This window comes from Tamandua tetradactyla, chromosome 9, assembly GCF_023851605.1.
Source record: "Tamandua tetradactyla isolate mTamTet1 chromosome 9, mTamTet1.pri, whole genome shotgun sequence".
Lineage (NCBI taxonomy): Eukaryota > Metazoa > Chordata > Mammalia > Pilosa > Myrmecophagidae > Tamandua > Tamandua tetradactyla.
In genome coordinates this window covers 99,585,351-99,599,500 of record NC_135335.1, presented here as the reverse complement: position 1 = coordinate 99,599,500, position 14,150 = coordinate 99,585,351, and the positions used below count along the sequence as shown (strand labels likewise).

Sequence of the window (14,150 nt, the reverse complement as noted above, 5' to 3'; positions counted from 1 at the left end):
CACTGGAATTATTTTCTAGAGCCTTTCGATCCTACTGATTGATTTTGTTTTAATGGCTCGGATATTTTGCTTGCTTTCCTAGAGCATGGGGAGAAGCAGTCTACCATGCATCCCTGCTCCTATAAAATGACTTTTTAAAAATTTTAATGTTTTATTTGGATATAATTTCAAACTTATCTAAAAGATGGAAAAAATAAAGATAGTACTGAAAATACCCATATAGTTTTCATTTAGAGTCACTTATTTATAACATTTACTCTATCATTTACACATCTTCTTTGAATAGATATGAAAAAACAAAATAAACATAAAATATTTTTTCCTTTTAAATAATTAGGGGTTAAATTACATATATTTTTATCTTTCCCTTACATACATTAGGGTTTGTTTCCTAAGTGTAGGACTATTCAGTACAGTAATTAATTTCTGTAAATTTAACATTGATAAACTACTTTAATCTGCAGTCAGCATTCCAGTTTGTCAGTTGGCCCAATAATATTATTAATAGCATTTTCCCTTTCAAGTACTAGGTCTATTCTTGGGTCAGGTACTGCATTTCACGGTCATGTTTGAGAATGATTTTAATTATGCCAGATATTTTATTTTTGCCAATACTCAAAAAAAAAAAAAACCACATCTCATATAGTATATAAAAGCTTAAGTGCACATCTAAGGAAAATTAGACATGTGATAGATTTTCTAATATTACTTTATTCTTTGCAATAGCCGATGATGACTGGGATATAATCATACTAATTTATTTTAGTGGCTAGCAACTGCTTCTATCAATTACATTTAATGCACAGAAGTGAATTAGATTTTGGGGGGGCCCATAATTGAAATTCTAACAATAGTCTAATGATATCAATCTAATTTTACTTTGAAAAGAGACTTTATTTTTTGGAAGCAATTAGTCTACTGTAGAATTATTGGAAACGTAGGAAACTTCAAGAAGGGACAGTGAGATAATCCATGTTTTTTTTAAAGGATCCATTGATGCTGAAAAATATGAAAAAATATGTAAACAAATAACTGAAAGTTATTTAAAAGGCAAACTGTTACTTTTATCACTTGCTTTTGGGAAGATACACATTGGTGATTATTAAATTAGATGTTTTTACTCTATCCATCAATGGCAACTTTAAAGTGCCTGTAGCATCCGAGGACCAAATAACAAATCAACTTCAGGAAGGGCTGTGAAACTAGATCTATCCTAATCTCTTTCGTTTTCTGAGGGCCTATCCCTAGTGGCAAGCTAGTAGTAACTTCCTGTGTGCAAAGTTATAACCCTTGTCTTCTTACACCTTTCTTTCCTCTCTCTTGGGGAACCCAAAGCTGAAAGGCAATGAAACCCTGTTAAACAAACTCTGCCTACCAGAGGTTTTTCTCCCTCCAGCAGATTTCCCATTTGGTGATCACAGTTGAGAATCCACGTACTCTGATAAACATTCTAATTATTCATATTAAAGAGGGTTTTCACAAGAGATAAACTTTAAAAAAAAGTTTCAATGTTATTTATTTTTAGCATGGGCATTCACTGGGAAATGAAGGTTATTTATTTTTAAAGATTATATAATTTAATTTTAATAATGGCTATTTTAATAATTGGTTTGCAAAATTTCTAAACACTCACTGGAGGCAAATATGAGCCAACTCCTTAACAATGCTGAGTGTCGGTTAATCGTTAAAGGTATGATACATGGATTTGACGCTGGACTGCCACTTTCTGGGATTATTGGTCAAATTACTTAACCTCTCTAAACCTTAGTATTCTCATCTGAATAATAATAGTACCTACTTGGTAAAATTGTTGCAAAGATAAAATGAGGCATATTTGACACTTAGTATGTCTGAAACATAATAATTCACACAATGTATTATTAGGAATTGTTATTATCATAGCACAATGATGCTAAGATGACTCTGCACTTTCTGATAAAAACAAGTGAAATTTTATTCATGGGAAATTGTTTATTTCTTATTTTGTAGAGATAAACTTTTAAAAAGAACTTGGGTCATGATCTTTGAAAGAAAGAACATGTTTAGCAATGTTGACAATATTGACTGTTCTTTGCTTTTTTCCTCCCACATCACTAATCCTCACTTCTTTGCTTCTTGCACTCTTTGATATTTTTAATAAACTCAGGCTTTGAATATACAGCAGGTGACGAATTGGAAATTTATATTGATTATCTAGTTTATGTATTACACAGAGAATACTGATTGACGTTCCAAATACCAATGATGTGTCTGAGTTGTTTTAAGTAAATTGCAAAATATTTACACACATCCTCTGACCTTGAAGTGTCATCGTTAACTGCCATGAACCATGGGGCTAGCTGCATCAACAGACATCACTGGGGAAATCCACTCCTAGACCCAGGCTCATCTCTCTACCCCATAGAATTCTGACACTATAATGCCTATTTCTGTAGTTAAGAATTGTGGCTTATAGAACATACTTCACATAGATGCTTGCCAAATGTTGCCAGTATTTTTTCACTTTTCCCTGTGATGAGTTCTGATTATTTAGATGAGGAAAGTAGGAGATAAAGTGTGCCCCTTGTTATAGAAATTATCTCCAAACAAGGACTGCTAAGAAGATGGGTGTTTTTAGAGAAAAATTCAGTCTTGCTCTTTGCAGGAAGAACCCAGCTCTACAATGTTTCCTTCTGTGGTTTATGACAGGTATGTTGTCATGCCTACAAAGGGGTTACTGGACCTCAGGTCTTTTTCTTTCAAACTCTACTGAAATGACTTATAATTTACCTCAATTTGGACCTTTTGCCAACCTGGCCAATTATTTTCAGTGATAACTGTATTTCTCAGCAAATACACCGTATTAATTTTTGCTCCAAAGCCTGAAAAACTTCTTTTATATCATCAGGAATTGAGACTGTGGGCTTTTTAAAATTTTTTTATTTTTTCACTCATCATTTATTTACAAATACACATTATAACTTTTATATACATTACACATTTACATGGTAGAAAAGTACAAAACTATATATTTAAATGAATTTATATTTAACTTGCCATGTTTGAAAATATAAAATTGCATCAGAAAAAAGTATTATGAAAAGCAAGAAATTTGAACTGATAAAGCTTTGATATAACTTTAGTGACACATTGACTGTAAAAGAACTAATTTTAAAAGGTACAGCAGACTAGCTTAAAGGAAACACTTAACGAAAGGTCCAATGTGTAGCATTTCCCTTCCTTCAGTCTCATGATGCTCCTATCACTTAATTCCTTTGGCTCTGTAACAACTTAAAGTACATTATTAGAATTCTAACACTGCCATCTCCTCTTTTCTCTCAAATGTCTTCCTCATAACAAGAGAACTGAAGTAGGGGTTTTCTTGAAGATGTATGCACTGTACCTTGCGTTTGAGCCAGTTATAATGCCTTTTGGTCAGTCAAGATTCCTTGTAAACAAAACCCGAGGGATCATGTATGTACAGAACAGGCAGCAGAGAACCCAATAAATAAACATGATAGAAACTGACATGCAAGTTTGTTAAAATGGAAAAGGGCCTAACAACAGTAAAATGAAGGGAGACAGATGAGTGAGTGAATAGTAAGGAATGGATGTAAATGGTTTACAAGGAAAAAAAGTTTTACTTTACAAGCAAGAGGCCTCACAATAAATAACAACTGCTCTTCCTTTCACGAATAAATTTCTTCAAAAACAAGGTGTACAGTCAACCAGACATTTTATGTATAAATTATAAAACATGACACAGTATAAATAAATGTCTACAAGTCTCAACTATAGGCCTCATCCAGTAGACCTCACAATGACTGTCTCTCCGTGTCCAATGAGTAACAAGGTGGCCTGGGAGAGAGCTTTAGGACAAAAGTCCTTTATGTATAGTTTTCCCCCCAAATAAATAAGCATACACTTATTTACAGTATGGACAATATATTTTTTTCTTTTTTCTTTCTTTTCTTTTCTTTTTTTTTGTTTTTGCCCAAAGGCTATGTCAACACTGAACACTGATGGAGGGTTTACCACTCTAGAATGGAAGATATAGGAAAGCTGTAGTCCTGGTCTTCATCATCTTCCTCTTCCTCGGTGTCTTCCGAAATGGCTAGATGGGGGAATACAGGGGAGCTGTTGTTTAAATACGGACAACAACAGCGCAGAAGCGTGTATGTTTTCAAAGCCCTCTGATACAGCCATATTACAGCGTTGCATATTTATTTGACTTGCAGTGAGATGCTTTTTTTTTTGGCATCTGCTGTTATGCAATAAGTTTTTACAATTTTTTTTTTTAAACATAAATCTATGAAGTCAAACACTGCAGAAAGTTCTGAAGAATCAAGGCTCAGGTTTTACGGGCAGATTCCTGAAATCAGATAAAAAGCGCTCTTGTGTTCTAGGTATAACTGCTTTGGGTCCTTAAATTCAGAGTTAGTAGAGGCAACTGCGAAAAGCAGCAGCCCATGTGTGATAATATAATGCTGTCTTTGGAGAAAAAAAAAAGTTTTGAAGCAGTTAGTTTAGATTCAAGGGTTAATAAAGCAAACAGTAAAGCATACTATTAAAGCAAAAGAATTAAGCAAATGACTAGAAATAGGTTTTTAGAGGCAACCCATTGCTGATCTCTGAACTAGTCCTAAAACCCAGGAAACATCCCAGGGAATTTTTCTATGGATCACTGAATTGCTGGTGAATTTAGTAGCCACCTAATTTAAGTAGAAACAGTATCATGAGGTTTGCGTGCTTTTTAAGTCTCTACTCCCTAGAGTTTGCCTGGGAAAGCCTCTAATTGCAGCAAGGTTAAAAAGTGCACTTACAGTTGCAAGATCCGGAGTGCTTTACTTCTAGCAGCACACCTGAGGAACAGGCAGCTTCCTTCATGGCACACTCACTGGCATAAGTAGCATTGTCACTGGCACAGACAGGCTCGTCAGACTTACTCTCAGGGCACAGCTCATCACAGAGGGAACACCGGCCTCTGCCAACTTTGAAATCCCATAAACATTTTTTTCCACCAGTGCACTGAATGTCTTCACAGGACTTTGCTTCTAGGATATAATACATTTGTAATGAGTAAATGGATTTTCCCTTTCTCCAGTCCTCTATCAATAAATATAAACACAGTTTATAACTTATTTCTCAAGAATGGGGATAATGGAGATATTAGGCAAAAATGCTCAGTTATAAAGCTGAAACACCCACACACCCCCACAGCTTCTTACATACTACATTTGTGTATGAAAATAGCAATTTTGGGAACAGCATTTCACACTTCCCTTGAATTAAATAAGTATCTGATTATTTCCCCACAAGTAGGATCTTTTAAAAAAGAAAAGAATTCCACCAGCTATTGGAATCTGATAACAGATTTTAGGAACTGTTAAGTAATTATTTCTCTCTTCTAACAAGTCTAGCACTTGAAAAAAAACTTGTAAAATTGAGTTATAAATTTGCCACGATGGTAAATTATTTGCTGCTTCTTGTAGCATTTGAATATATATGCCAGTGCTTCCACAAGACAGTGATTTCCATGAAGAATGCTGTAGCCAAGAGAGTTTACCCAAACTGGAGAGTTATCTTTCCTTCTGGTGAAACTACACATTTAAGAAGGCTTTGGGCTTTATTTATTGGTTAATGCCACAGTTATAATACTAGAAGTAGCCCTCTTAATCCTTTGTTTTCTCTTTTCTTCCTTCAATCCTGAATACCTACTGATACACTTTCCCTCGTAGGCTAATCCAATCGATCTGCCCAGCAGGCAGGTAGCCTTTCGCAGGTGGCAGGCGCTAGAGTAGGTCACTCCATCGTTCCCACAGAGATACTGCTCAGAGGAGGTAGGCTCTGGGCAAATCCGATTACATGTCACACAGTAGGCATTATTGGTCTGATCTACCACACATGTGGAGCTGCCCGGACAGAAAACATCCCGACAGGTCTCTGAAACAAAGAGGTAATACACATTAATGGGCATATTATCAAGGAAATCATGAAACTAAAGCATCAACTATCAAAAGGCACTCTGCGAGTCCCGTGGCTTAAGAGAATATCTAGGACTCTAGGCTGGTCTTTTCCTTCTTAATGAGTCTTTAGAAATTAGAAAGCGGTTCCTCTATTGACTATCACTATTATTATTACTATCATCATCATTATTATTATAAGGCTCTTAGCGAGGACTATGCCATCCTTGAGGGTGAAAGCTGGAGCCAGAGTTGGTCCTTCTGGGTGCGTGTGTATGGGGTGGGGGTAGTGTTTTTGCTCAAGAAGGGTAGAACCTACTTTTACATTTGCCCTGATACTGGACTTCCAGTTCCGGCTGCTCTTTACATCTGGCCTTGAGGAGTGCACATTCGTTACGGTAGGTTTTCCCGTCCAGCCCGCAGACGGGGCCCTTCCAGGTGATGTTGGAACAATCCGGGGCACAGACGCAACGGGGTTTGTTCTTCTTGTTCATTCGGCACTTTTTCCCGGGTCCACAGTCTACGTTCTCACACGTTTCTGTGAGTTGGAAAGAGGCACGAGTGAGAACCACGGCGGGGCAGGCTGCAGGTCAGCCAGGAGGGCTGCGGGTGCCTCGTGGAAAGGTGCAGAGTTCATGCTCTGGGGTGGGGGTTGCGGAATGGGGCAGGTTTTCTCCTAGAAACCCTGGAGAGGGTGAAGGAATGGACTGTGCGCTTCGCCCTGGATGCTCAAATCTCTCTCAAAGAGGGCGGGCAGGCTGGCTTCAGCAGCACACTTGGCTAAGAAGTTAGGACATCTCTGCCTATCCTGTTTTGCATATAGTGTCTAACAGACTGGGTGCGACCCAAACGGATTAGCAGCGCTGGGGGACAGAAAGGGGGCCCACCAACAAAGCTCTTCTGGTCTCAAACCCCAGCCGGGCAGCAGGGAAGCTGAGGGTAAGACGCCCTCTACTGAGGGCCTGCAAGCTGGAGAGAAAAAGTCCTACCTTTACAGGGGATGCAGTTGGGGGCGCCCCCATTGAAAATCATCCACTTGAAGAGTGTGTTGTCATTCACATCCTCCTCAGTCCACGAGGTGCTCAGGCGGCCGGTGTTGCAGCACTCCTCCTTGCTCAGCTCCGTCTTGTACAGGACCTGGCAGCGGCCGTTTTTCGCCTGGCGGAGCCAGCAATTCCCAGCTGCGAAAAGACAGGGGTGGGGAGGTGGGTGAGTGTGCGGCGGGGTAGGGGGAAGGAGGCGGCGAGCGTGCGACGGAAGGAGCACCGGTGGCAATGGGGAGGGAGTAAGCGTGGAGGAAGGGAAGAGAGGAAGAGACCAGGGAGAAAAGCAGAAAATAAATCGAAGGGGGTAGGAAATGGGAAAAGCGAGGGAAAAAGGCCCAGATCTGAGAAGTGGGAGGTGGGCGAGGGGGAGGGAGGGCGAGGGCGAGCAGCCAGAGCGCCCCAGCCATATCAATGTCAGTTACCAGTGACCCAGACACAACACGTGCAGCTTGCATTGACTTTTACTAGACTGTTTACTTTTATTCGTCCCATTTCATAACCTGCAGCGACTCGAAGAGCAGATTAAAGAACCTGACAAAAACAGGATGCGACGGATGTTTTTACATGTTGGTTTCATGTGGGCGGTACGGGTATTATTTGTGACAGAGGTTAGGAAAGTAAGAGAACTTGAGAGAGGCAGACACCGACACGCGCAGGAGCAGATAAGCAAAAGGAACACGTAAGAAATGAAAGCAAAAAAAAAAAAAAAAAAAAAAAAGCAACCGGGCCTGGCTGGGAGCTGCCCCGCACGGCCCCGAGGCGCAGCCTGCCCGACGGGCCGTTTTGCAATCGCCAGACCCAGAGGACGCCCAGGGCCACCGCGATCTTTCGAAATCTCCGAGGGCTGCCTTCCCCCGGCGCCCAAGTCTCTGCATCCGGGCAGTGCCTTGCCCCGAAAGGCGGGCAACTGAGCGTGGAGCCATGCAGACGGCTAGGGGCAGTGCCCAGGAGGGCAGTTTACAACACATGTAAAATATTAACGGCAAACCAGGGAAAGTTACACGTTCTGTCTCAGAAAAAGTGTAGAGGGGAGAAAAGAGAAGGGGGTGGGAGAAGCTTCCGAGCATTTCACAGTTACATGTGCCTGTCTCATACCTACCAAGAAATCTTTGCAATTTCTACCCTCCCACCTCCCCTTTCTAATATTCGGATTTTGATCAGGAAAACCTCTCACCAATATGACTCGTTCAATCATCGGACCCGCAAGCTATTATTTTTATTTTTTGAAAAAAATCTGCCCAAAGACTCATTGAAATAACAGACCTAATTGCAAAAGTCAAACTTTAGAAACTTGCTCTTGATCCACCTCAGAATTTAAATCGGTTGTGGGCTCCTCAATGTTCTACAGAAAGTTAACAGTCAGAGGAAGGAGGCAAAGGTGGGGGGGTGGGGAAGGAAGCTACTCCTAAAACACTCCGGGTTAATAGTTTGGGTTATTTATTTATTTAGCAAGGTGGGTGGTGGGTGATGGGTGGTGGGTGGTGGGTGGGAGAGGGTTGGAAGAAGCATCCACTAGGCAGAAAGCTACTTCCCGTTCAGCACCCACATTTCCAAGTTTGGGAAAAGTTTCTGAAACCACGTCCCCCAACCACCGAAGGAAAACTCAGTATCCTTCTTTCCCCTAGTAATTTTTTTGAAGTATCCGAAAGATGTGGGAGGGAGAATTGTTAGACTGCGAATGGGTCGACCAAAATCTTCAGGCTACTGATGCTTGTCCCTTTCTTGAGGGCCATAAGGGGAGATAACATCTAAAACTTGGAGCATCTAACCCTAACTACTGAGACTCCCGCTCACTCCCTTTCCTTTTTAAGGATAACCGAACTCCCAACTCCTCTTCCAGACCTAAAGTGTCACTGCCTTCAGTTTTCCCACTCTCTCCATCCCGGAGTCTTTAAGTCGGTCCAACATCTTCAGTGAGCAGCGTTGCTGAGAACAGACCAAGTGGAGACGACAGAAAAGTACAAACTCATGCCCTCAGCCGAGCCTCCCCAAGCGCGCATCCCCCTCGCTTACCCTGGGCGCTACGGTCCTCCATGAACTGGCAGAGCAGCAGCAGCAGGAGGCAGAGCCCGCCGGGTTGGTGCCTCGGACGGACCATCGTGGGGCAGGCGCCGGGCGAGGAGCGCGGCGGCGCGAGGAGCGGGCGCAGCGGCGGGTGGCTCGGACAAGCGGCGCGCGTCGCAGAGGCGAGCGGCGGAGGGCGCAGCGATCCCGGCGCAGCCCCGCGCTCGCCGCCGGCCGCCCGCGCGATTCAATGGACGTCAGAAGCCGGGCGCAGCCGCGCTTTAAATCTAGACGGGGGTCTCCGCGGTTTGCGGTGGGCGGTCTCCCAGTGTGTGGGGCTGTGGGAGGGCGGCCGCGAGCGAGGGTGTGCGCGGCTCCTTGGGGGTGGGGAGCTTTTAAAAGTTCAGTGTGAATCAGGTGACATTTCCCACCTTCTGGAAACCCTTCCCAATTATCTGTTGGAGGTGCCCGAAATCAAAGCGGCAGGAGGGGAATCGCTGAGTTCTTATTTGCGTAGGAGCGAGAGGGAGGGGGAAGGCGCCGGGGCGGGGGTGGGGGTGGGGGGGCTATGCTTCGGGGGTGGGGAGTGGGGAAGAACACACACTTCAAGTCTTGCACGCTGCCGCTCGCAGGCAACGCCGGCGCGCCCAGGGTGGCGAGTGTGTGTGTGTGTGTGTGTGTGCGTGCGTGTGCGTGTGTGTGAGTGAGGGCGCGGTGGGGGCGCTGGAGGAAGAAGCTACGGGCGGAGCGGGGGGAACCCGGGAGTTGGTCTCCTCACGACGGTTCCTCCGCCCCAGGAAGACTTTGCAAACGCCCAGAGAGACCCAAGCTGCTAAAATAGCCCGCTCGGGGTCGGGACGGAACGCGCCGGCCTCGCGCCTCCGGCGGGGCGCGCTGCTGGGTTAGGCCCCCGCAGCCTTAGGCGCGGGACCCGGTGAGGTTTTGTGTCTGGGTCTGTGCGTGCCTTACTTTGCGGCCAGCCCCGGCCCAGAGTTGTTGCTAAGAACCCCGGCCCCGGCACCTTCCACCCTGGCTAAGCGGTCCACTGACACGGCCCTTCGTCTCGACGAGTCAGAAGCAAACAAAAATGTTTAACACCTCAGGCCCGGCCCCCCACCCCCAGCCCGTCACAGTCGCGCCCTCTCCCTTTCTTTTCTCCCCTTTCACTTCACGGCGTCTGGAATTGGAGCCCCGAGCGGGGGCGCCGACGTAGGCGGTCTGCCCCTCCTCCCCAGCTCAGAGACTCCCCAGTTTCTGTCCTGCGTCTCTGTCTGTCTCTCCCAGTCTCTTTCTCGGCTCTTGGCTCTCCCGCTCTCGCTCTCTCTCTCTCGCTCGCTCTCTCGGTTCGTGGAATAAAAAAGATTGCAACATCGATAATGAACTTCTGTAGCCTCAGTTTGTTAAGCACAGTGCCTGGCATTCTTTGCTGAAAGTTGGCGGGTTTCTCATTTATAACATTTTTGGCACCGCTGAATGAAACTGAGGAGGCGATATTTCCTTTTATATAAAACGATTACTTCACGGAAAATGCTATATTGTTTATTCCAAATCTGCCTTTTAAATTGCTATTCTTTTCGCTTCTGAAACCCTAAGGACAACAGACAGCGAAGTATGCAGACAAAATTCTTGGACATTCGCAGGTCACTGGGATTTGCTCTACGAATTTCAAATCCGCCCCTCTTCGCCCACCTCAACAACACCCCCTCGCCAGCGCCCCCCCCGCGCCACCACAGTCCTCCTCTCGCCCTCCCACCCCCCGTCTACATTAACCCCCCTCTCACCCCCTCCACAACTGCAAATAACTCAGTGATAACAGATTTTTTTCCACCAACTGCAGGAGATAGTGCTAATCTTTTAATAAAAGATCCCATTACAATGGGATCTGTCTGGACAGACTATAATAGATCCCGAAATACAGCCGTGCTAATATTAGAAGACAGTTGTTTGGGTGCCTCTCAGACGGGCCCAAGCCCCGCTTTGAAAGTGGGCATGAATCACAAAGCCCAGCGGCCGCCGCACCTGCACCGCGCGCATTCGGTGCAGCAGGCTGGTAAAAACGGGTGACCTCGTCGCTGCTTTTCGCTTTATAATTACCGTCGTGAGGACGGCAGGGGAGGGGCTTGGGCGGCCTGGGGGAGGCTGGCCTTTTGCCCACTTCAGACGGCTCTGGGGGCTCCACATCCTTCTTAATCTTTCCAGATTCATTCTCTCTCTCGTCTTCTCCCTCTTTCCCTCCCGTCCGCCCGCCCCTTCCCCTCTTCTCTCTTTCCCTCCCTCTTTCCCGGCTCTGCCCCTACTCTCACCCCCTCCCCTTTCTCCCACCCCTCTTTCTTTTCCCGTCTCCCTTTCTCTCTTCCCTCCAAATGCAGCCTTAATGTAGAGTTGTTTAGTGCCCTCTAATGGCAGACATTAACAATTAATAGCAAACTGTCCCCTTTGCAGGAGCCGCCACTCAATGGCAGAGTTCCAAAGCTGAATTTTCTTCTTTATTCAGAGAGATGGATATAGTTCTTATACAGTAATGTGCTGGGGGTGGGGTGGGGGAAGGAAGTTTCTCCTCTTCGAGGCTTTTTTTGGGGGGGGGAAAGCTTAGTTGAGGGAAAGAGGAAAGCTAACATTTTTTGTTACTTGACTTTTTTTTTTCCTGTAGAAATTAGTTTTCAGTAGCAGCAAGGAATGCATCTTCTGTTTTAACCAGGAATATCAAGCCGTGCATCTAGAGTTAGAAAGTAAACCTAAATACATAAGTAACCTTAGCTGGTAGAGGTTGGAATCTTATGGAGGGGCTACCAATGGCCATTAAAAAACTTAATACCAGAACAAATTTACATGAGTTTATATTTGCCCCTGTTTAAATACATTTACTAGTCCTGAATCTTCCTGTCCCCTCTTGGTAGTTAGTATCGTTTCCTTAGACTTTTCATGCTTGTGCTATCCAAAATGTGTAAATTTTAGTAATGCTCTGTCCTGTATGACATCACCTTGCCTAGAGGAATGTAGTCACATTTTAATCCACAGTTTATTTTCTTAATACTAGTGGGAATATTACTTTTGAAGAAGGCAGAACCATACTTTTCTTACATTTTCTAACCCTCTAACAATGAAAAGTGACATAAAATATATGTCCTTATTTTATTTATAGCTTGTTCATTTACATATGTACATATGATATATTTAAATAAATAGGAGTGTACAGATATGCAAAAAATATTATCTTGGGAGAGGATGCAGGGCTAAATGAAAAAAGAATAGAAACTTTTTTTGGCTAATAAAAAAGGTATTTTTCTGGATCTTTGAATAATAAATAATATTTGGTTTATCCAGACAATTAATATCAGCTTATGTATATAGAAGTAATTGGCATCATACAAATTTTCTAAACACAAGAATCTGACCCTGCAATTCCAGTATGATTGTGTAAAAAGTGTAAATTCAGTCTCTCTCTCTCTCTTTTTTTTTTTTGTCTATATAATGCCAAATACTTTGTTTGACCAGTAATTTGACTAAATCGACTGCTTTGACTAGTTGTTTTGGCATCATGTAATTGTCTTGGCTAGGCCCAAGCAGACACAGTAGGCCTCATTGTAAAAAAGTGCCACCGCTCGTATGAGTTTTGCAGACCCGAGGCAGACCTAACACGGGATTTACTTCTCACCCCAGAGAGGGTAGCCATAGAGGTCAGGGTTGAGGTCACTGGCAAACACACTGTGCAAAATACAAATGCTGTGTTGCTTTTGCCCTTGTGAATAAGCAGCCTGGTGTTTGTTTAATGATACAAGCTCATCCTGTTTTTCAGTTGCACCTTGGATAGTATTGATCTGTTTGGGAGAATGTCTGCTCCAAATCTGCACAGATCATTCACTGGGACTCTTGTCCTCCCAGATTACCTTCTGGCCATATCCAAGGAAATGAGACACAGGTCAATACTGGTTCCATATGGGTCTCCTGTGGGCATCAGCAAGAGATCCATCCAATTTCAGCATTACGAGATGGTATCACACCTGTTCAATGACCTCACAGAAAAACAGCTGCTGTTTCTTTTGCTGTTTTATCTTCTGTAAATGTTAAATATTGTGTTTGTAGATATTCGAATGTCAGGAGGACATTTTAAAATAAAAATGCCGTCTTTCATTTTTGTTGTATGTCTCCAAGTTAGACTTCTTATTTTTCTTTCTGCTTTGCCAAAAAAGTAAATGTAAATTATGAGAAACACAATGGGACCACTTTGTAACTGTATTTCTGGGCAGCGCACAAAAAAGACTGCTGTTCTCTGATTGTCTTTTGTCAGCTTCAAAAGATATCTTCCTTTTGAAGTTTATAAATTTAAAATATTAGAGTTTAGCAAATGATTCAATCTAGCTCCCGAGATAGTTACTTGAAATCATATGAATCTGTTGTTTGAGACTAGAAATGATTTGGATAAATTCAGTCCCTCAAAAGAGAATATGGAAGGAGTGGGATGAAGTTGTGTATGGAAAATTTGAAAGCGATGCACTGAGCAACTTTTATCTTTTGCTTTAAATTAAATGACAAACTTTTTTGAAGTTAGGTGTTTTACAAAATGAATATTCAGTTTTCAATGCAAATAACTAATCTTGATTAAGGAACAGAATTTAAGCATTTGAAAACAGGCTGCAATTATGTTAAAATCAGATTTTGTTCTTCTAGGTACAAAAACAGCTACTTAATGCGTCATGGTCTTTGAAATTGTGCAATTTTGTAGTGCTAGGATGAGGATTTGAGGTGGAGTGGGGAATAACAGTTCTGTGTTGGCTGAATTGTTGCAGAACTAAAAAGTTAAGAAATTTGAGTACATAAAAGCAATATTTATTCAGATGTCCAAACCACCAGTTTTCTTTTTCACAAAAGTTATTGAAATATAAGTTTTCTGTACAGTACTGAAAAAACAATGAACTAATTGACTTTTTGTCTTTTCAATGTTGCTTTGGTATTATGTAGATCCAATCAGAGAGTCCTTTCTTTTCATACTACCTATTTCTGGGTAACATTTTAATTGCCTTACTCCCATCTCCAATTTTAGATATATTTTGGATTTCTAGAGTCATCTATCTGTGCTACGTACTCACTTAAAGCAGCACTATCATCATATTCAAGTTTTTCATAATGAGGTAATTAAAAAAAATAGTAAAGAATTCAA

General features: G+C 42.7%; 1 protein-coding gene across 3 annotated transcripts; it reads right to left on the bottom strand.

Annotated features, from left to right (window-relative positions):
- Positions 1-2,908: 2,908 nt before the first annotated feature.
- On the bottom strand, positions 2,909-9,103 carry FST (follistatin). Of its 3 annotated transcripts, none has more exons than XM_077115164.1 (6): positions 9,002-9,103; positions 6,932-7,123; positions 6,262-6,480; positions 5,698-5,922; positions 4,803-5,033; positions 2,909-4,351 (listed from the first exon to the last, which is right to left on the bottom strand). In XM_077115164.1, coding segments are annotated over exons 1-6 (954 nt in total). In that variant the 5' UTR covers positions 9,087-9,103; the 3' UTR covers positions 2,909-4,349. The 3 variants fall into 3 exon arrangements, with proteins under 3 accessions (XP_076971279.1, XP_076971277.1, XP_076971278.1); XM_077115162.1 differs by having other exon boundaries at positions 2,909-4,093; XM_077115163.1 differs by having other exon boundaries at positions 2,909-4,093; positions 4,803-5,030.
- Between the last annotated feature and the right edge of the window lie 5,047 nt (positions 9,104-14,150).